This window comes from Semicossyphus pulcher, unplaced genomic scaffold, assembly GCF_022749685.1.
Source record: "Semicossyphus pulcher isolate SPU_LCO1_2020_fin unplaced genomic scaffold, fSemPul1.0.p SCAF_19, whole genome shotgun sequence".
Classification (NCBI taxonomy): Eukaryota; Metazoa; Chordata; class Actinopteri; order Labriformes; family Labridae; genus Semicossyphus; species Semicossyphus pulcher.
The window spans coordinates 23,916,814-23,939,268 of NW_027211692.1; the positions used below are offsets into that span (position 1 = coordinate 23,916,814).

General features: G+C 40.8%; 2 protein-coding genes across 2 annotated transcripts; both read right to left on the minus strand.

Annotated features, from left to right (window-relative positions):
- Window positions 1-580: 580 nt before the first annotated feature.
- On the minus strand, window positions 581-11,729 carry barx2 (BARX homeobox 2). The gene is made up of 4 exons (XM_069668700.1): window positions 11,351-11,729; window positions 6,134-6,437; window positions 3,340-3,424; window positions 581-2,360 (listed from the first exon to the last, which is right to left on the minus strand). The coding sequence occupies exons 1-4, from the start codon at window positions 11,535-11,537 to the stop codon at window positions 2,073-2,075; spliced, it is 864 nt and encodes a 287-aa protein (XP_069524801.1). The 5' UTR covers window positions 11,538-11,729; the 3' UTR covers window positions 581-2,072.
- Window positions 11,730-15,034: 3,305 nt separating this feature from the next.
- Window positions 15,035-19,342, minus strand: rbm7 (RNA binding motif protein 7). Its single transcript, XM_069668793.1, has 5 exons — window positions 19,179-19,342; window positions 18,730-18,892; window positions 17,975-18,050; window positions 16,116-16,209; window positions 15,035-16,003 (listed from the first exon to the last, which is right to left on the minus strand). Exons 1-5 carry the CDS (start codon window positions 19,269-19,271, stop codon window positions 15,641-15,643), a joined length of 789 nt encoding a protein of 262 aa, XP_069524894.1. The 5' UTR covers window positions 19,272-19,342; the 3' UTR covers window positions 15,035-15,640.
- Between the last annotated feature and the right edge of the window lie 3,113 nt (window positions 19,343-22,455).

Consider the following 22,455-nt stretch of genomic DNA (forward strand, 5'->3'; position numbering starts at 1 on the left):
AAGTTTTGACAACCTTGAATAAAAATGTGTTTAAATTATTCACAAGGACTGAAAAAGTAACATGTTCAGCCGTACTTCCATGCAGAGTGAAGGCTCCTGCTGTTGCATGCACACACACACGTATAAAGCATACTTAGCATGTTTACACAAGGCGTCAAAGCACAGTAAGCATTACTCAATGCTAACCTGCTCTGTTTGCTTTAGAAACCATCCATGTCCGGTATCAGGCACTAAAAATACACTTTAGACTGTTCCTCTCTCGCTCTGGGTCACAGAGGAGCCCTCAGGTGCACTACAGGCCATCTCGCTCGCTGTACAGATAAAGATGATAAATGTCACAACACAGAGTGCTTAAATGCTTTGTTCTCTTGAATGTGATTTATGGCGAACTTTGACAACAGCTAATACATCTTCAAAAGCTTCCTCAGTAATGGATCTGCCTGAACTTCAGCCTGACAGGGCTACTGTAGACTAACTGTTTGATTTACACACAAGTAGCGAGATGTGACTCTACATCCAAGAATGATTTGAAGAGACTTATGAAAATTATGTAACTTTAATTTGTTGTTGAATTGTTCTCATAAGAGACACACCAACACGCGAAAACAATGTTGAATTTCTGGTTGTGCATGCATAAAAGCATGTAAAACCTGAGTCAGTGTGTTCCATTTTACAGAGTTATTGTTTTAATTAAAGGATATTAAAAAAATTTATTAAACACTCAAAGCAATTGCACCATTACTGGAATTTAAATGATTGCCGTTTTATTACACACACTTGTATATATAGTCAAAATGATTGTACACAAACCTAACAAAAAACTGCAAACAAGCTTACCAAACAACCATTATTTACATCATAAAAATACTGCACTTTTTGTATGAAACAATATCAAAATAACAAATAAAAATAAATCTGCATATTTCAAAAAGTGTAACTCTTTAATCACAAGTCTCTGAGGGCAGAAAGTAGAGCTGGAAGTGCAGATAGAAGGCAGTGACAGGCAGTTGACAGTGTTATGCTAACACACTGATTGGGGCACTCATGCAAAGCCTGCAGGCAGAAAACGTTTTTGAGATTTTAAATGTTCAGCATTTGCTGTGCACCTTGGCACCAGCTGAGATTTATTCCCTCTGAGAATCTCTGACAGCTTAAGAGTCTTAGTGGCCTCGTGGCAGATCGCAGAGTCAACCTGACTCTGCTGAAAGAGGACAAAAAAGATCCGGGACGGCAGTAACATCATACATACAAACTATTTTAATCCAATTTAAAACAGCAGGTAAAAATACTGTTTTACATAGATATCCAAAAAAAGAACATATATTTTAGACTTTATACACATTTCTACAGTATGATACAGTGTATGGCTTGGCAGATATATTGATTTTCAGATTGAAAAAGTAAAAATGCAAGCTTTACTGACCAAACAACAAGCGCATTTCTGCCTTAAAGCTGTACAGAATCTAAACATAGAACGTTTTTTGTCTCTAAAAACAGAACTTGTAATAAAAAAATCACTGCAAAATATATACTTGCATTTAATAGATATGTTATGAACACTTTAAAGGCTTTCCTCTGAGACAGACAAGGCACTGTAGCCACGTTATATTCTAGTATTTGGCAGTGAAGTGATTTATAGTACATAGATATACAAAGACACTACAGTAAGGCATATCTTGATATTTTGGCACGTGCGTTATGTGAGGCAGCTTAGAGGTTCGGTGATCTTTAATGCACAATACGGTGATGCATGATTTATACTGAGCTTTGACTGACCTGCTTGTATTTGACAGATTTACACTCCTCACACAAGGGACTTGCTCAAATACAGCTTTTTTAAAGACCACATTTTCACCAGCACAATCAGCGTCAGCATCAGCTCTTTGTATGGTACGTTTGCCATTAAACCAAAAAAATAAGGCTACCCTAGGTATAGATTGGGTTGCAATCAATATGTTTCCAGTCAAATTTCTAAAGCGAATGGCTTTAAACACCACACAGGCTTTTTACAGGGATCCTGAGGCACTATTTGTTTTCAGGTTGGCGTGAGTCTTTGGTTGTTTTGTTCTGGTTTAGCTAGCTGTGTGAGTCTCTGACTGCATCAGCGGCGGCAACTCTCGCTCAGACCCCTCCATCTCCGCGGCTGGAGTGTGAGTTTCTGTACTGAGATCTTGCGGTTCGAGCTGAGGCGCTTCACCTCCGTGAACCAGCGCCGTTTTCTCGCCCACCCTCCTCATCCTCTCCTCTTCCTCCGTCTTCATTCTTCGCTCTTCAGCTTCTATTTCCTCCGTGGTGGGAATGGAGTTCTTCTTGGGTCTTCCCTTGGGCTTAGTGGGGGCCTCGTGACCTCCTTTGAGCACCTAGAATAACACACAGACAGTCTTAGTGGATAATAGATGGCAGCGGCAGTCAAAAGCAATGCTTGCTATTATAGTAATTAAGAGAAGATGTATTGCTGCTGGCTGCCCCTTGTGCACTCATTTGTCTTTAACGATTTCAGGTCTTTTTTTTGTTCTACGAGTTGTTGACCCTTCTACAAAAGTGTTTGCTCTCACTGCTATCATCATCGGTCACACCTCTAACCACACCCTCTCTTCCTGTCATACTGCTACCGACCATTTGCTTCTCCTTCTAAAGGTGCTTTTCGACCAAAAGTACCAGGAACTTTTAGTTCCGGGACAACCCATTGTTGTCCGCATTTCCACTGTGGCCTAAAGTCCTGGGAAGATTATGCAAATCAGGCCAATGACTTATGGAAAAGCAATAAAAGTTGGCTAACTGCACTACACCACCAGTCCAGTAGTTGGCGGTAAGAAGAAGAAGAAGGCCATACAACAAAGATGACGCCATAAAACGCGACGAATGGGCCGGTATCATTTGTGCGAAACTACAGTTAGCCTGTTAGCATGGAGGAGATTGCTGTACAGTGAGCTTATATGGCAGGTGAAATAAAACGCTGCGAGTACTCGACCAATCAGAAACGATCAGCACTACAGGCCCCGCCGTGAAAGTTCCTGGACCTTTGGAAAGTACTACCCCCCGAGCAGGGACTTTTCAGGGGGTAAATCAATTACCCCAGAACTAAATTTAGACCCTGGTATCGAAACGTACAGTTCCACAAAAGGTTCCTAGTTAATAAGGGAAAGTTCATGCTGTCGAAAAGCATCTTAGTATAGTGCAAATCAGTCTTACAGAAAGTTAGCAGTCAAATCATAGCCACACTTTTGTATTTCAAAATTTGATCAAATGGATGACACAAAGACAAAACTTAGTAATTTGAATCTTCCCAAAAATTATTGTTCCCGGCCTGCAAGGTTTTACTTCGGTGCTGTCTCTTACCATTTTCTTCCACTTCATACGTCTGTTCTGGTACCAAGTCTTCACCTGGAGCTGTGTGAGACCAAGTGACTGGGCCAGGTCTAACCTGCAAAATCACAAACACAACACGCCGCATGTTAGATGGATATGTCATGCAAATTACTGTGTTGTAGACATGCTTTAAATATCACTTTTCCCAAAAGCACTGGGGTTCTTGTCTCACTGACAGGAAAATGAAAAGGGAACAATAAGAATATTGACACTAATTGTGGTTTTTACCTTCCAACAACTATATAATGTAGCTTTATGCCAAGAGGCTGTCAGCTTTACATGTCTAAGTACAGTATCAGACCTCTCTTATACTGTTAACTCTGTCTTTGAGTCTCACATCAAAGCTGGTTGGCTGGTAGCTGGAGTTCGACACTGTACACCTGCAGCTCAGGAAACGCTGCTCGAAACATCTGTACCCACATCAGTAATATAATCACGGTCCTTGTAGCTGGACGATCGGGGCCGTTGGAGAACATTCTGAATGCATCCACCACATGTGTTGATCCATGACTAATAGGGCTATTGGTTTGTGTGTAAAGTGAAACCTCAGGAAGGGACAGATAAAGTGAACAAGGCATCCATTTGTGAGGGAAACAAGCGGTTATCTGGGTTTTTTAAATTACATTTCCTCTTCCCCTTTTACTTCTCAAAGTCTTTAAGAGTCACATGAAGGGATTCACACCCCCACCAGCCTCCCCCCCTCGGAAAGGAACTGGCTTTCATTTGACGGAGCAAGTGGAAGCCCAGACAGAGACGGCATGAACTGAATCTAGAAAGCAGAGCGACAACAAATCCCTGAGTTTCTATAAATCACCCTATACCTTACGTTAAAGGCAATGTGTGGTTCGTGTGTTTCAAAAAGCACCAGACATACAGGCAATCAAGCTGTCTATCAAACTTCACTATCATGCGTGCCCCAGTCGAAAGCAGCTCAACAACTGAAGGCAATGAAAAGTAATTGCAGAAAAAGGAAAACACCCCACTTATTTATGGTCATTAGCTCTCAATGGGGGGAAACCACACACTTACAGCAACAGAAACAGTATTTAAGTTCCTCCCTCCAGGCAACCGCGAGACCGCCATTTTGTTCCATCCTCACACCTTTCACAGGGGAATCTTGGGTGTAACACAACCTTTAAATAATAATGATGATGTCGATGACAGTTGGGATTATCAAGGCACTAATTGTTATAATTGGAAGCAGGGTAAATTAATTATTTCTGTACGATATAAATAATCCAAAGTATTTTTCAAAAGGTATTTTTGGTTGTTGGCTCTTCCGCCCCTGCACAACGTCTCAAAACAAAACCGCAGAGGTTCCAAGCCAAGAGAAGGGAGAGAGAAGTAAAGTTATCTTTGGATCACAGCGAAGTCGAAGTGTGGAGCACGCCACACCTTTGATGTGGGGCTTTAAAGGGGGTTTTTCTCTGTTGATGTTTTTCCGCCAGCTGGGTATTTAATTAATTTTCAACACAGTTTCAGAATCGGATATTTTGACAGGACACAGTATTTTGGCACGGCTGTCTTTAAGGGTGGTTGGTTTTGATCACTGAGTTGTGATCAGCCTCGGGGCTTCTGCTTTAAGATGAGGCATGGCGCCTTTCCAACAGCTCCAGGCAAGCCAAGATGTGATGTATTTAATTATGCATCGTGGGAGTTTTCCCCACGGATGGGATGTAAATGGAATGACAAATAAATCTGGTTTATTCCGAATATGCTAATGTCCTTTCAGATTAGATGCGGTGAGCAGATACACAGCAAAGATCTGCTGGAAAGTGTTGCTATTTGCATGTCTAAATGCAAGAACACAGTGTACACGAAGCCAGTAATATGTGCTTTAATCACCTCTGATTTACTGTCAGTATCTACATATGAAACAACATAGATGAGTAATTGGGTTGGAGAGTATTGGAGAGAGATATCCAATCTCTACTTGATGTGCAGGTTCAGAAGCAGTTTAAAAATGCATGCGAGGAAAGCGTTTTACAACATATATGGTTCGATACTTTTCAGGGTTATGGTGGAAAAATAGCCTGCAGGCCAAATATAAAACTAAAGTGTACAATAAAAGTGGAAAATATAGTCTAACCTCATGTCAGGGCCCAGAAATGACCCGCAGATTGAACTCAAGGCACAGATATTGCCATTTAGATTACTTCATCTCATTGTAGAAAGCAACATGTCCTTTTTATACACCTGCACATGTGTGAAATGATTGGCAGTAAATCAATGTAATACATTTCTGTTTGCTTGTGTTGGCTGTCTTCCCCGTTCTTCTCGAGTGAGACAGGGTTTCTTTGTTGGGGCAGTTGTGCTGTTGGGGAGCTCAGGGTTAAAACGTTACTCTTGTCTCAACTAGAATGCTGAGGTAATGCTCTGGCGTGGACAAATTCACATTACACGAGACGTTCCCCACAGGATAAATCAAAAATTATGAGTTAGGTTTACCGCCGTTCGATAATTGCAGTTGCGGCTTTGCGAATGTGCGTGCGTGCGTGAATTTGAGTGCATATACTGTATTCTTAAAATGGTCTTTATGCCAGGTATGCAGGTTATCAAAGTGTCACAGCTGAGTGACGCTTATATGACTAAGTTGAAATGTAATAATGATGGCATAAGTTATCTTTAACACATCAGTGGTTTGCTTTTGTTGTAGTAGCTTTGTCACAAAAATAATTTAAAGTGGCTCTGTGTGCTTCCGCACATGAAACAGACTGCCATTCAAATCTATCCAATCAGGTGTAAGTTCCTCATCCGTACTGACCTATCAGGTGTGGACAGGTACTTCTGCTTCTGGAACTTCTTCTCCAGTCCCATCAGCTGCAGCTCGGTGAAGATGGTGCGGCTGCGGCGTGGCTTCTTCAGGCGGGGCGTGCTGTGCTCCGTGTCCGACTCGCTGCTGATGCTTAGGGGCGTCTGGCTGGGCGAGGGCTCGGAGCCCCGTGGATGCTGCGGGGAGAGCAGCGGCAGGTGCGAGGGGACCCCGCCCGGAGAGGACACCTGGGGGATGTGGGGGGGCTGCCGCGTGATCACTGAGAGGAGAGGGTAGGCACGTAGTGATGAGGAGCCTGAAAGAGAGGAGACGGTGCGTCAGATGAAATGAAGAGGGAATGCAATAAAGTCTGGTGCAGTAGAAGAGGACATATAAGATATCCTTTTGAATCATGCACAGTTTTTACTGAGCTCTTATGTGCCTCTCAGTCACGCCGGTTGTTGCAGTATCGACCGCCTGTAATTGCTTAGACAGGTTAGTTTTTAATTGCCCTGTGTTTGCTGTGAAAAGTGTTTTGCTTTTGACCTTCACCATGTAGAGGGCTGTGATCCCAATGACGCAGACTGTGTTTTACACCGCTCCTCTGAACCCTTCAAATGAATGATTATTTTTCAGAGGTTGTTAAATACTAACTGGCTTTCCAGCAGATGCACGCACTGAGCCTGACAGCATGATATACACGCACACGCCCACAGACATAGACAGAGCTGTTATAAAATCCCCCCAAAATCTAAATCAAACACTGTTCAGCTAATAAACGTTTCTCCCTCTCTTGCAATATCTCTCACTCTTGCACATGTACGCAGTCATACACAAATACACACATTTTTCTGCTCTTTATAAGCACAGACAGAAGCAGCAAGACGCCAGAATCAATAAAAAGCAACACTTGTCTGGAGCCGAGGTTGGCCAAGAGGATGCGGCGGGTCAACCGAAGTGAATATGATATCTGCCAGAAAAATCCTTACGGCTTCGAGTATAAAAACCAATCCCTTAACCCAAATTTACAAGCCAACTGAGCAGAGCGCACACTGTAATGCTTGGGTTGATGCAGGGCTGGCTGATAAGGAGCAGCAGAAAGGACACTGAGGGGATTAAAGGAGCAGAGGTGGAAGAGATAGAGGGTGATAAAAGGCTGCATGGAGCAAAGAAAATAGGAGGTTGTCACACACGGACACACACTTGCACGTGTGTTCCTAGTTGCCTGTGGTAGATCTGTCTATTTAATCACCTCATCGACCACAACAGACAAAGCAGACACAAGGACACACACACACACACATACACGAATGCCCACAGGAGACATGAAGTTCGACGTTGACTTTGATTTTTCTCTTCTGTTAGTCGATTGTTTTCCCTTTTCAGCACCTCTTTTTTCTTTGAGGCGTGTGAGAAAAGAAGAAGAAAAAAAGGTGGAGCGTTTCCTCTTCTCTAATCTTACAATTAAGTAAAACATAAAACTGCACAAATCCACAATAACCCGCACAATTAGATTTAAGTCAAGCATGAGGATAGGATAGATAGGCACAGTTGCTCCACACACACACACACACACACACACAGCAGACACTGCCTTGGGCTCATCATGACATCATTGTAAGGCGCTGAGGTCATCACTAATCCTCCAACGTGAGATCGCTGCTATTGCAACAGGTCTAGACAAGACGACCCTTTTTTCTCTGGCTGCATGCTCTTGCTTTCCACTTATACCTCTCCGTTTGAATCACTCTCTTCTTGTAAATCAGACAAATGTTTCTGATATCAATAAATTATGTGGGCGGTTCTTTTACAAGAGAAATTTCTCAGGAACATTTATTAAATTAGGATTCATGGGATGGACCAAAAGTGACGGGAAAGTGTCACTTGTGTCAGGCTGAACCGGAAAAACATTTCGCAGGAAATCTCTTGTCAGCAACAAGCTTGAAGTTGTCTCCGGACAGTCCCTGAGAGGGAGCACCAGAGAGGAAGAAAGAAGAGAGAACAGAGAGGGAAATGTCAGCCCTCGTGGTGATTTTCCACTGACAGCGAATCCGTCTCTCTGACGTGCTGTTGACAAGTGCCAGTGTCCTGTCAATACTCTACAAATAAACCGTTTGAGGAGCTGCAAGAGCGTGGCTCAGCCCTCCGCGCAAAAGCACACTGATACTCTTGATAATCACAGTGGGAATGTGGGGACCTGCACGCGTGCTTATGGTAACCATTACAGAAGAAACACCCTCTAAGAATAGATGAAGAAGAGATGTTTGTTAGGTATCCCTTTAGCTACCTATTTGCTCTATTATGCAGTTCTTATTAAATGCACCATATTTGTTATATTTCAGATGATGACAGTAACTTTTAATATGTGCACATTTTATCCCCCCGTCACCAGCCTGCTCCTTATCACACCATCTACACGTCTTCTCTCACTCTTTTTTTGTCAATGAGGTGCTCAAATGGATGATTCATTGCAAAGCTACGACAACCATACGTGCACTTTTGCCTTGTTTTGGCTATAAACTGTCTGGCGACATCTCAGGAGTTAAACAGGTTTTTTCGGCCTTGTCCTTGAAGTGCAAATTAAACAGTGTTGAAAGAGATGGGCAACAGGCCATGCAGCTTCCAAATCCTTCCTGCCACATGTCTTTAATTGAATAATTTGCCTTCAGGATTAGATCAATTGGATAAATTTAATGCAAATTTTAAACAAATAGTAAAAGGATGTAATCATGCTGTTTTGTTTTCCCAAGGACGAACAGGCAAGGACACAGACAAACTTCCCTGGCTGAACCTGTCTGCCTCCGAAAAGGTATTACATTAAACGAAGTGTTAACTATTTAATATGAAACCTGATCCTCACAGGTTCCTTTGACAGCTGAAACCTAATTGTAGCATAAAGTACTTTCAAACTGGTTTATGATTGATCCTTTGTCAAAATAGATAAATCTGATAGAAGTGGCTGCACGGCAATGACGAGGAGATGACAGCTTGTCAAACATTATCCTTTACTGAAGCAGGAAGATGTGTGTGCATACTTGCCTTTGTGTGTGTGTTGACATGGGTGCAATCAACCTTCTCAAGCCTGCTTCGCGCTTAATAGGGGACTTTATTGTCTGCAGCGGATTAACTTTTAAGATGGGATGAAAACCCTTTCTCTCACTTGGATTTCGTCCTGCAAATCCTGAGCCAGGACCAAACCAGTGTGCAGCGGCCCTCAGGCTGCACACACTTTTTTTTTTTGGTGTTTGTATTTTTCATCATGCTGTCAAGTGAGATTACACCACAGTTGATCTTAATCTCTCTCACCTCTTCCTGAAAACACCACTAAAAGCCCTGCCCTGCGTCCCGCTGAGAGATGGGACTCCAAATGAAATATTGTAACCTGCCATTCCGATCAATCTTCAGCACAATGTCTCTGATCCGGCTGTAACTGATTAAAAATAATTCATTTATTTCATTGCAGATACATGAAACTGGAGTTTCACAAGGATAAAAAAGCATGAGGACGATTATGTTGGCATGTTTGATTGGCATACCAGTGGTAAACAATAAAAACACACCACTCCAACTCCTTAAGGTAACACTATAGGCATCACTGTCTTTCAGCGGCCTCCGCTGGTAGAAGCAGGTTACAGCATCTCCTCCTTTGCAGAATGAAGAAGTCAACTTTCACTGTTACAGGGCCATGCAGGGGCCAGCCGCCTCTCTTTGGCCCAGGCCCTGTAAGGCTGCCAGCTTCTATATCCAGCTCTAAAAGCCATTGATGTTGGGGAATATACTGTGTCTCACACCCCCGCAGCTACAAATAAGTGGTGGGCACAGTGTTCTGATATGCCGGGCGGGTTACTCTATCCATCGGAACAGAGGGGTGCCAGTCATAGTGCCCTCTAGCATATACCAAACTATATCAGAGGGATGAGGGAATCGCTTCCCCCTATTTTTATCCACCCACCGCTGTCATCATCAAATTGCAGTGGCTATTATTTCAGACTTTAGAGCAATTATCCTAATGGTTACTAGAGGCTGCAGTAGCCCACGAGTTGTTTGGGTTCATCTGGAATTACACTTAACTATTAATCAAGATGGTTTCTTTTTTGACATGATAACATGTGTTGTGCCAAACTGAGCTTTGTCATCTATCTATCTATCTATCTATCTATCTATCTATCTATCTATCTGCTAGTCTACTTCATGGACTGGTAAAACTTATGGGTAAAGTGAGTTTCAATTAAAGGCTTTAAATACAATGTGCAATGTAAGTTATAACTTATAAGAGGGATTGACTTACAAACACTATAAATTATAAGTAGCCTGTTTTGAACATACATTTTTGTGTCATATTAACATACTCATAGAATATAACCCAACGCATTGCGAATGTCAAGCAGCAGCAGCAGTAGCAGCAAACTCATTAGTGGAGGCCTTCGTTAAGCACGACACCCGTATGAACGGGAGTAAATGAGACCTAGTAGACTAAAGCTGCACAAGCTGCCAGACTTGAAATTCTGTTATCTATCCTTCTGCCTCTTCATTGACATTATGTGTAACAACTTATCAGTTTAGTCATTCATCGGTTTGATCCCAGCAAAAGCCCTCAAGCATCACTGACATTCACTCACTCCGGCGCATGTCTTTGATTTTCCGCACTAAACACTTGACTGCAGATTGACTGATTTATAATGTAAAGCACAAAGCGCGGCAGGTGAAGTCCCTGGAGTGAGGATGCGTGGATTAAAGTTGATTCATTGAAAGAAAGAAAGAAAGAAAGAAAGAAAAAGAATAATTCATGCACACCTAAAAAAAATAGGTGGTTCATATTTAAATAATTCCATATGCACAGTTATGTTTGGGGAATTATGGTAGGCTAAATAAGAAACTTATTACAACTTTTCCTTACACCATGGCCGGGAACGCACTTCAATGTTCACCTGACGGTAAATGTCCACCTGATACCGTCTGATATAGGATGTAAACTTGTAAACACTGTAAATCTACATTTTCTGATCCATGCAACACGTGAATCATTCTTCCTTTTCAAATTAAAATTTAAAAAACCAATGAATTTACTTTCATGCGTAAAAGTGTCACATATCCTAAATAACCTCTTCGCTTTTCCTCACACATCATTAAATAAACACAAGCAGAAAACAACACGTTCTTTCAGTTATTTTTTAAATCTAATTTGTTTCCTCTTTTTAATTTGTTAAAACAAAACAAGAGTCTTCTTACCCGTACACGAATGAAGAGGCTTCGGTCGCACAATGAGCGATGGGCACACCGAGTAAAGAGAAAGTTTCTCGAAATAATCACAGGTCTCCTTCGAGAGGATCTCGTCAATCATGAACGTCTTGTAGCGCCGCCTGGCAGCCTTCAGCTGGCCGGGGGAGGAGAGCCTCAGCTCGGCTTGACAGTGCATGATCTCTCCCTGTGCGCCGTGCGCAATCTTCGCTCAACTATTGGTTTGTTCCCTGAAATCTTAGGTTATGCAGGTGTAACCGTGTGGAAAATAGACCTTTGCTGTTCATGCGTTTAAATAACTCATTGTTTGTCTCTAAAATATGCAGCTTGAGCTTTCCCTGAAGTGTCGTGGTGACGAGCAGCAGCCTTCAACTTGAGCTGCGCAGAGCGCCACTGTGGTAATGAACTGAGTCCGATCTGCGCTCACACCCACTGCTATATAAACCATCCCAGAACACATCTCCACAACTGCAACTCTCTCTCTCTCTCTCTCGCTCTCTCTCTCTCTCTTTCTGTCTCTCCTACACACACACACACACACACACACAATTACACTCATGCACTGTACATACACATGGACTCCTCCCAAATTCCCCCAACACACACAAACAAAAAAAGTTATCTCTCAGTAATTTCTTTGCTTAAATTAACCAACCAAATTAACTCCAAAAGTTGCTTTCCGTTTTATTTTTTAGATTTATTTTCAGACTCAAAACTGCTGTAACCAAAAGAAAGAGTCGATTTTAAAACAAGCATGATTCCAAAGTTTCAGATGGAATCAAAAGTCCTCTGTTGAGTTATTTCATTTGAAGTTTACCGACTTTGTTTGTTTCAAAAGTTTAATTTGACATATTTTTTCTTATTCCATTCATTAATTTAGCCATGATAACCCCTTTATTTTTTTCTAAAGTTAAATATATGTAATTTTATTGCTCTTGCTTAATAAAGTCAACAGAAAATCAAATTTATTCGATACTTTTTGGACTCAAACTTAAGCTCCATTAACCAGGATAACGGTAGCTAAAATATATAAACATATTTTTCTTTTACATTTGTGTCCACTTCAGGGGTTCATTCCTGTGTGGTGAGTAGAGACACCTTTAACAACGTTACGGTTTCAGCCATTGCGTCTGTTTAGTTACAACAAAGATGGACTAAACTTTGTAAACTTGTTTTCGTCATCATTGTAAAAAAATGTATTGTTTTTAATTATAGCCTAATACTGTGACGATTTAATGATAACAGCACATTGTCGCAAAATACAGAATTTCGCGTTAAAAACACCAAAATCAGAAGCTGCTTTTAAAGAAGCAAAAAGTCAGTAGTTGGTCAGAGTTGTTGTTAAAGGCCGGCTCGCTCATGGCATTTCTTTCCTGACATGCCAAGCGAACTGACGCAAGCGGTTATAATTTATTATTGATCAACAATTTGTTGCGCGTCCATGGTATGAAGACATAACTGTCTAACTTTCAACATATATCAAATGGGAATGTAAAAAAAAAGAGCAAGACTACCAGCATTCTTTTTGAAGTTCGAGTTTGGCACAGGATAAGTTAGATTTAAGTATAAAAGCATTTTTAAGGATATTTGTTGTCAGTCAGATCAAACAGACGTCAAGAAAATGTGGTAGGAGCGTCTTCTATACGGGCTGATGAGTCTGACATTAATGTGAGGAAATACCTCACATACCGGCACGTTCAGCTCCTCTGACAGGCTGAATCTCTCCGCATGCGTCTCTCTGTCACAAACTTTATTTTGCTTTTTCAATTGCTTTACTATAATTGTTTTTTAATCAGCCTCTTTAATGATGTCAATATTATCCAATATTTGGGTTTTTACTGTTGCTAAAATCATTTTGGGTATTGCAGATTTGAGCAGATATGTTTGAAAGACTTGGTTAGCAAAAAGTTTACACGTGCCGGCGCGTCATAGTCTAAGTAATGTCTGTATCCAAAGTGGAAACCGATTATGATCACAAGAATTGGGAATACATTTTAACTCTCTGGCGGCTTGCGCCTCCGAAGTCGCCGTGTTCAAAGAGAGAAGGATTATGGAGGAGGAAATATGGGAGCTCTGCATGGGAAAGCTCGGCTCCTTTTCACATGTTTGATGGCTTGATCAAAGAGGGGGGGGAGAACAACTGCTGTGGAGCACATTTGACTTTTTGCGCGTCGGGTGGGGAGGGAAGCCACCGCAAAAGGAACAAAAAAGGGGCGCTAAAAATTTAATTAAAGCCAAATTGTTCAACAAAGATCTTTAAACAAGAGTTTCAATACGTGTTCTTGTAGAGAAGAGAGTAGATGTTTTTTCCCCTGTAAATAGTCTCCATTACAATGAACTGCGCGTCATTTTCGGTTTCTTTGAAGCAAATCTATTAAGTTTAAGGATTAAACTCCGTATATTTCTGTCAGAAAACCTGACAATATGGCATAGTCTAAGATCTAAGATGGGGGGAAAAAATCACATCATATAGAAATGAAGATTGCATAAATTACAAACACTATGACGCGCTAAATTAGGCCTACAGCTCACGCTACTGTGGCACCAATGAACCCAACAACCTGAGGTGGTGTCAGGGTCCAGGAATCACGGGTGCAGGCATCTTGACACTTGTGGTCTGCGTTGCGGGGCTGCTAGAGAGGGAGGGTATCTGGATGTTTGGAAGTGGATCATTTCAGGAGACTATATAAGTCCACACAGCAGCGGCTACCGAGCGGCCTCTCTAATCCGCGCGCTCCAGGGCTGGAGACGCCAGGCAGATCAACCAATTAAAAGAGTTATGCCACAGCCAGAAGCGCAATAAGGGCCTTCCTAGCACCGACAGCGAGCGGAGGATACTCTCTATTAGAGCGATTTGGGAGCATCAGGATGCAATCTGACACGAGGAAGATTACAGGCAAGACACAGAGCTTAGTGCAGAGGGTGCAAATGCACCTCCACTTTTGGACACTGGGAGACTTATTGGGGATATAGTTGTCGATACAGCGCGGGAGCCTCTGTTAGTGGCATAAGCACTTTCGGAAGGGTAGATTATGACCTCGACGCGGACATTAAAGGATTTGATCATCACTTTGTTGTAAGACAGCCTGAGCGGAGACGCTAGGGGAAACAATGCTGAAAGGCGGATCGCAACATGAGATGTTAAGGATCAAAATGCTGCTAATTCTGGGATGGGACAATAGCCTGCTTCTGTCACATCTGCAAATTAACCAAAACCTGCGCCATTGTCAGAGTGGTGTTAAGACTCTTCTGATACAAGAGAACAGGATATCTCTGTGAACAAGAAATAACCTGAACATAATTGCATGCTGTAAAGTGAACAGGGTGGGTGTTAAATCCATGTAAAGACTTGAAAGCATCCTAAATAGAAAGGTCAGATGTAGGAGCTGATCATGTGGCTCAGATATATTTAACATCTTAATTGATTCAATAAAAGGATGCGTGTGGCGCCACCTGTAGATTACTTCATAACCCGCTGCACAAGCCTATTATTTACACGTGGGCCATTTATAGGTGCAGATAAGGCCATGTGTGCATGTATAAAAGGCATGTAGCATCAACATACAATAGCTTACTCATCTTAGTGACATACACAGAGAGCTGTAAATAGCATTCTTGATGAACAGCCAAGATCCAAGCACTCGTGTTGTGGCCAAATGAAAGACAACACAACGATCAAATGAAAGGAGCTTTATAATAATGAAAACGTCCATTTTAAAACAGTTTGTCTTACAGACTCGGAATAAAAAAATAAAACAAAGCCCATTTTTAGAAAGAGCAAGGTCAACAGATCTAACATTAAGAAAGGGTGGTGCCCTATTGCAGTAAAAGTGGTGCTGGTGGAATCTTTAGCTGGAAAGGTTGTTCTTTTTTGCAAAGTACCTGAAGATGTTTGTAAAGTCCTGGGAGCACCATTGAAATACTATTTGCATAAAATAAAAACTGGTAAATATCCTAAATATTTTTAAATACAAGTGGGGTGTGTTTACATCTCCCAAAATGACTGATTACCCCCCCCTGCTCTCATTATAATACACTTGTTTCTCTTTTTTTTTTTGCAATATCTGTGAGGAAAAACTCACATTTAGTGTACAAATTTAAAAACGCCTTAAAAGTAAACAAAAATTGCTCTAAGGCATAAGTTATTAAATCTGGTTGGATTATGTACAAACAACCTGAGTTTACATGTGAATTTGTCAACATAATCCATGATTTTTTTTAGCAAGATGTCCACAGATTTGTGAGAAACGTCAGTCTTTACAAGACATCCTTTTATGCGTCTCAGTAGCGTCGCCATCTGTTATCCTGGTAGCCGCGGCTGCTTCCCCTGTCGTCGTGATGTCTGCTGCCACCTCTGCTGTCGTGGTGACGGTTGCCAGTCCGGTCGCTCTGATGGTGATAGTTGTCCCTGCCGTGGCCGTGTTGCTGATGACGGCCGGAACCTTGTTCATCTGCGTATCGCTGGTTTCTGCCACCGCTGCCCGTTTGGGAGGTATTGTGACGGTAGGGGGAGTTGTCGTGTTGCCTTGAGCCACCTCTTCCGGAATGTCCCCCTGCAGGCGGCTGCCTCTGAGGAGGCTTGGATAAGCTGCCGTTCAACTGCTCAAGCTGCTGCATGTGGAGCTGCCACATCATGTTGTTCATCTACAGATGAAGGAAAAGACAGATAAGTACTTTATACTTACAAATCTTACAAAGGGACTATAAATTCTGACATGTGCTGCACTCTGTCATTATAATAAAATGAAAACATTACCACAACATTCTTCTGCAGATTATCGGGAGACGAAAAGGACCTCTGCATTTGGGGCGGAGGAGTATATGGTGGAGAACTGAACTGTATTGGTGTCCTGTAAGAGTAAAACAAACACAATATTATATATATCATCGAGAAGGCCAAACATCAAGACTGCGTAATGTCAGGTGCAACATACAGACTTGCATCCAATGTTTGAATTCAACATTTTATGATGACAATGAGCCATTGAGTGAATAGACTCCATACTTCATCCAGCCATACCATACATGTCATAAAATTCCACCGTTTGTTAAGGAAACGCATGTAAATACTGGCATAAGAATAATATATCTCTCTGTCAATCATGTTTTTAACTACAACCTGCTAATGCAAACTCTGACCTCAAGCCAAGCACAATCAGTACTCAGTCCAACAACATAAATTAGCAACACATAACACTTAGACAACTTGGACACTCAAGGTAAAAATAAATTTTGGCTCTTATTTTCTTCCATTTTTTCCTCCACACACATTTACTCTTGTAAATTACAAATAATAAAGAAAGCTGGAAATGGGGGGAAAAAGGGAATACTTTTTAATTTACAATCATTATCTAATTTTGAATTCAAAAAGGTTTTCCTGAGCTGCAACAAAGAACACTAGCTAAACTTCTGGCACTGTTATATGCACAATGTCGTGAGTTCCTGGGCTGAGAACGAGTTTTATAAGTAACATTGTCAACACTGTGCTACATTACAGAGTAACAGGAAACTGTAATAATGAGCCTTTTAAAATATACATTTTACAAGTGAAAACACAAAGCGAGCTGCAGGCGAGGACACTGAGCTTTTATGTCAACACAGTTTAACATTACCCCTTCCCGGCTTCAGTCCTCCAGCTTTCTTTAGGCTGATTCAGTTGGCTTTAGTCTGCTGTAGCTGCAAACTAGCAACCAGCTAAGTGCATAGAACTAAACACATGGCTCTTTTTTACAAACACGACTTGAACTCTGAAAGTCTTTTCTTGACATGCCCATCCCCATCTGTAAGAGGATTGTTTAGACATCAATAGCTACATCCTTTTTTCATTTGCCGCAAAATAAAAATATTGGTACAAAAGGTACATCATTTGAACAATAACATATTCTTTACATAATTTAAGCACAACTAGTCAAGTGCAAGAGTGCAAGACTACATTACACTAGACTGATATGTCTGATGCTGCTTTATTTCTCTTGAATTTTTTTTCCAGCAAATGCCCAAAACGGGCACTGTTGCATGAAACATGGAAAAGATTGCACACAGTGGGCTCTACAAGTGTGAATACAGACCGGTGCAATGCCATTATATGCCAGATAATTTGCCATAGTTCCAATTTTTGTGCACAGAACATTGCTAAAAGCATGAAAGAACTGCATGTCTAAGTAAGTAGCACAGTAACGCCATGCCTCTAAATTATTAACTACTGGGTTAACTAGGTTAAAAATCTTTAAAGCATTTACAGCCCAACAAAACAGGCATTTATTTTGTATTGTTGTAGGTAAAGTACCACTTTTGAAGAAACAGGTATACATTTAAAATTGTTATGCTTAATCGTCACTAAGGATAAATTTACCAAAATTAAATTTGTAATTTAAAATGAAGGAAAAAATAATCTTAACTGCTAAAGTTGGTTGGTTTAATGAAACAACCACAGCTTAAGATGAAGCTGGGAACATATTGAGACCTCTCTGCAAAGCGACAGGGACACAAAGGTCTATCTAAGTTGAGACTGAGAGACAGCACAGAGCCAATAGCTGCTGTATTGCGACTGAAACTGATGGTAAGACAATTTTGTTTCTGGTGGGACTGCACAATCTACCCTTGTCTTATTCTTACCTCTGGCCATGGGGATTTGGTGTATTTGCAGGACTTGAATTCTGTGAGTTCCCTGGACTGCTGCTATGAGTGCTTCCTATGATTAGACAAAGGGAAACAGACAAGGAGAAAGTAGGGGAAAATAATTTGAACAATTGTTTTAAATTGTCAGTGAGTCTAGTTTTTGAACAGTGTGCAAAGTACCTCAAAATACACTACATTTGAAGTACAAGTATACACAATTTTACATTCACCCACTGTATGTAAGTGCCCCGAGTACTACGTTTTTGGTGAGCTATAGGGCCTCAATAGCTTAGAGTGGTTATCATGGAAAATTCAAAACGTAGAAAACAGAAATGGTGAATAATTATTAGCGGCTGGCACATAGATTCTGCAAGCATATTTCTGATTCATTTTCTGAAGAGGGTGCAGGGTGAATGTGGAAGTGAAAGTAAAGTTAAGACCCAGGTGCATCTGTGGTCTCTTTCTGAAACACCTTGCATAGATGTTAACAGCCATGTTAAATTTTAGAAGATATTTTGTTAACAAAATTATTAATTACACATCCCTAAAACAGCAAGGGGCGTTCTTCTGTTAATAAACAAGGCCCTTTAAGATTAAAACAATGATTAAATCTTTAGCCCAACTATGTGATTAGAGGACCAAACATGTGTCTAACATTGGAACTGCATTAGGGTTCGTATGTGCTCAAAAATGTTTGTCCATGACAACTAGTATAAAATATTAAGCGTTTGAAATTAATAAAGTCAACTCACCTGATCTAAACTGCACGTGAAGACTTCTCCCATACAGCGTTGTCCCGTTTAATAGTTGCATGGCATATGGTACGGACACTTCATGTTTATATACAGCAAAACCAAATGTTTTCTGTTTCCCATCCGTGTCTTTTGGAATTTTAGTTTTGATGAGAGGTCCTGCCTGCAAAAGCAATCTGTTAATATCGTACCCAAACAACCTCTTGCTAAAGCTATCTAGCTAGCTAGCGCTAGCTGCCGTTACGTTTAATTAATCAATAAACCTCTTGAAATTTTTAACAGTGAATGCAAAATAAACATTTGGAGTCTTTATAGAGCCAAAAATGGCATCACAACCCTTTAACCAAACATTTCTGGGCCATTTTGTGCCTTCGATTTGTTAGCAAAACATACACAGCGCTAATGCTATCTGTTTTGCTAGCCATGTCTCACGTATGCAACAATAGTACCTGCAAAAACAGTTCAAATAAAAGTTCCTCCGTCACTCTTGAATCTAAATTTCTAATGAAGAGCGTCCGATCCGTTTCATCCTCTATTCCCATTGTATTTGAGCAAGTATTGATACCTTCCAAACGGTGATAATGCTAACGTCTAGCGCAAGTAGCACTCTGCTAAATACAAACGGGAGGCCTAGGCTGTCGTAAAGTGAAACGCGTCACACTCGAGCTTCCGTCGTAAAGAACAGTGGCTGAATAACGACATATTTAATAAGGCCTGTGTAATGTTGTCGAACTAATGTTTCTCTGAGAATAGCTCATTTGGTTAAACTACAGCAACGGGGATGAATGTAAACCTGTTGTCATTATAAATATGTTTAAATACCTTACATATTTAGCCTGAAATACATCATCATCATCATCAAATCATTTATTTTGTTTTCTTGGGCAGCTGTAGCAGTAGGGTCAAGTAAAACAACACTGAACAGGTGAGCAGTTTGAAATATAAACATTTTTGAAAATGTTTTTACTTGTACAGCTCCAATTGGATATTTGGTAACCTGTATTTGTCTGTTGGTACCAAGAGAACAAAGAGAGAAGGGAATCCTCACATGAGAAGCTGGAGCAAGGGAACATTTGTTTAATAATTGACTCAGATGATCAACCGGTGATCAAATTTGCTGCGGATTAATTTTTCAGATGATTGACTGAGTCATTTATCGACTAATTGCTTCCAATCTACAGGCCACATTGCTTTGTGTCCCTGCTAATTTTCATTATGTATTTATTTTCTGAGAAAGAGAAGCACTCCCATGGTTTTTTAGATTACACTGAATCCGCCAACATGACATTAATCCAACATAAACTGGTACTTTAAGACAAATTAGCATAGGCTGCAACAAGGGCATTAAACCAAAAGTTGCAAAATAATATGCAGGTACATTCATTTAAGTCAATAAGCTGAGGAGCCTCAAGCGCTACAATAAGAGATATAGTTTGTACATCAAAATGTGAAAAAAGCAGCATTTATTACTCACAGTATTGCGAGACTACAAGTCAAACAATCCCAACAAAAGGTTGTGAATGTTGGTTAGCTGCACACACAAAGTTTCAATTACTTTCTCAACGTTTTTTGTTAACTTCTAAACTTCTGTAAACTTCCTATTATTTGTAGCCCATACTTTGCACTGACGTCTTCACTTTGCTCTGTTTTTTTCTTTTTTACTTCTTCTCTTCATATTCAGTCTCTTTGATAGCTTGGTTGTTGCAGACTGGTGAGGTTTCCTTATATTTTCTTTTTTTAATCCTTAGCCTCTGGCTCACTGTGACCTGGTCAGTGACTCCAGCACCTGGAACCAAGTACCTCTGGTGCAGGCGATATCATCAAGTGTTGAGGTCAAGCGAGCGGCAGGAGAGGCTTGGTTTCCAGCCTAATCAAGGTAGGCCTCTGTGTCTGTCCTCCATATTAATTAGACCAATTTAAACTGTAATTAGTATCTCCTTCATGCCCGGGAAACATCCTCAAAGATTCTGGCTTGCTGGAACTAAAGTAAAAGAAACAGGGATGGCATGTCAGCTCCTTTTACCTTTCTTGCTGTTTAATTTCGGATCATAGTGGACCTCATGCTATAGCCATTAAAGAAGGATCTACACCTTGCTTCTCTATGACATATTTATTCCATGCAAGGTGCCATTTCCATAACTTATATTACTCACGTGGCAATAAACGCTGCAATTTAATACCAAAATCTTGGCTGTCATCATGTCTTGCGGGACTTTTGCTGTTGTGTATAGTTGTTAACACTTGACGTATTGGATGTACTGACGCTTTCCCACAAAATGCTTATGATTTAAAATGGTGCAAGGTTGCAATAGAGGCAGTAAAAAAAAGCCTAAACCATAAAACCACACCTGTGCAGTATACTGTTTGATGACTGAAGCCCTTGGATCTATTTTGGGTCCCTACATTGCCATTACCCCATACTTCTCCCTGATGTATTTCCTCCCACTTTTATAACCATTGGAAGGCATTCAGGAGAGCACTAAAGTGCGGTTCCAAAGGATAAAGTATACAGTGTGGAAATTGGGAAAGGGGGAGAACTAACTGGAAGATGAAACAGGAAGACCTGCTGACTCAGTTATACTCTCATTCCTGCTTACAGAAACCAGGTTAGAACATTGGCATGTGTTTTTGCTTTTTAAATATAGATGATGTTATTGTTTTATATTTCTAAAGTGAAAATCAATACATCTTTAGACAATAACCCTTTTTTCATTACACAAATACTGCACACAAAGCTATGCTGAAGAGCCTAGAAAGTAGCAGTAGATGGCAGCATTGATCTAATGATGCTAGTTATGCCAGAGTTATTTTAGTGAGGGCTTCATCTCTATGGGGATGTCAGATGGTTGCTATGCACTGTGGAAGAAAAAAACAGCTGAATTTAAAAGAGTTTCTCTTTTTTTTAATGCGGAGAAAGGGAATTGGATTTCGATTGTCAGAGGAATATCCTCTTTTCATGTTTCTCTTTTAGCCTGTAGCCCACTTTCAGGTTTCTAATAACATTAAAGGGTTCTAAATGGCTTGTTAGGAAGGTGGTATTGTTGTGATTTTTTTTCAGTTTAAGCTGAACATTCCTGCGTTCAACTTGGAGACCTGAACAAATTCACATTTTTACAGTATATGTACTTTATTTGGAAACCATAGGCCCTTTTTTGTTGTGCATGCTATATCAGAACATAGAGCATATTTGCAAGACACACTGTAGGGTTAACTGGAAGACTTATCAGGGCTTCATGTCACATGTCTTAAATATAAATATATATTTGAGCACTCATTATTCTACAAAGCACGCGTGCATTCAGCTGTTCAAGTTAAATGTACTTTACAAACTGACAGAATTGCATGACTTTCACTTTATTATCCTTGCTAATTTAAAGCAATTACAGAAACCCTTTTGAGGCTAAATATGAAACAGCGGTATGCAATTTAGCTCGAAAACACATCACGATCTAGACTCGTTCTCATTAATCAGTGCATCAGTTCCTGTTTTTATGACTAGGTTTTTTGGATGCCTGCACATGAGACTTGGCTGCATTGTTTTAATTAGTAGAGGAAGGAAACGGCACGGCAAAATGGGAGCAATGCTCAAGGGCAAGATGGTAGCCAGTGAGCATTCACAGAGGGGAGACGTGACAGGACTGGACCCCAGAAATAGGCCACCACCAGCCACCTCTGCTCTGGTCAGATCTTATGGCGGTTTCGTGCTTCCACACAATGCTACTGTAA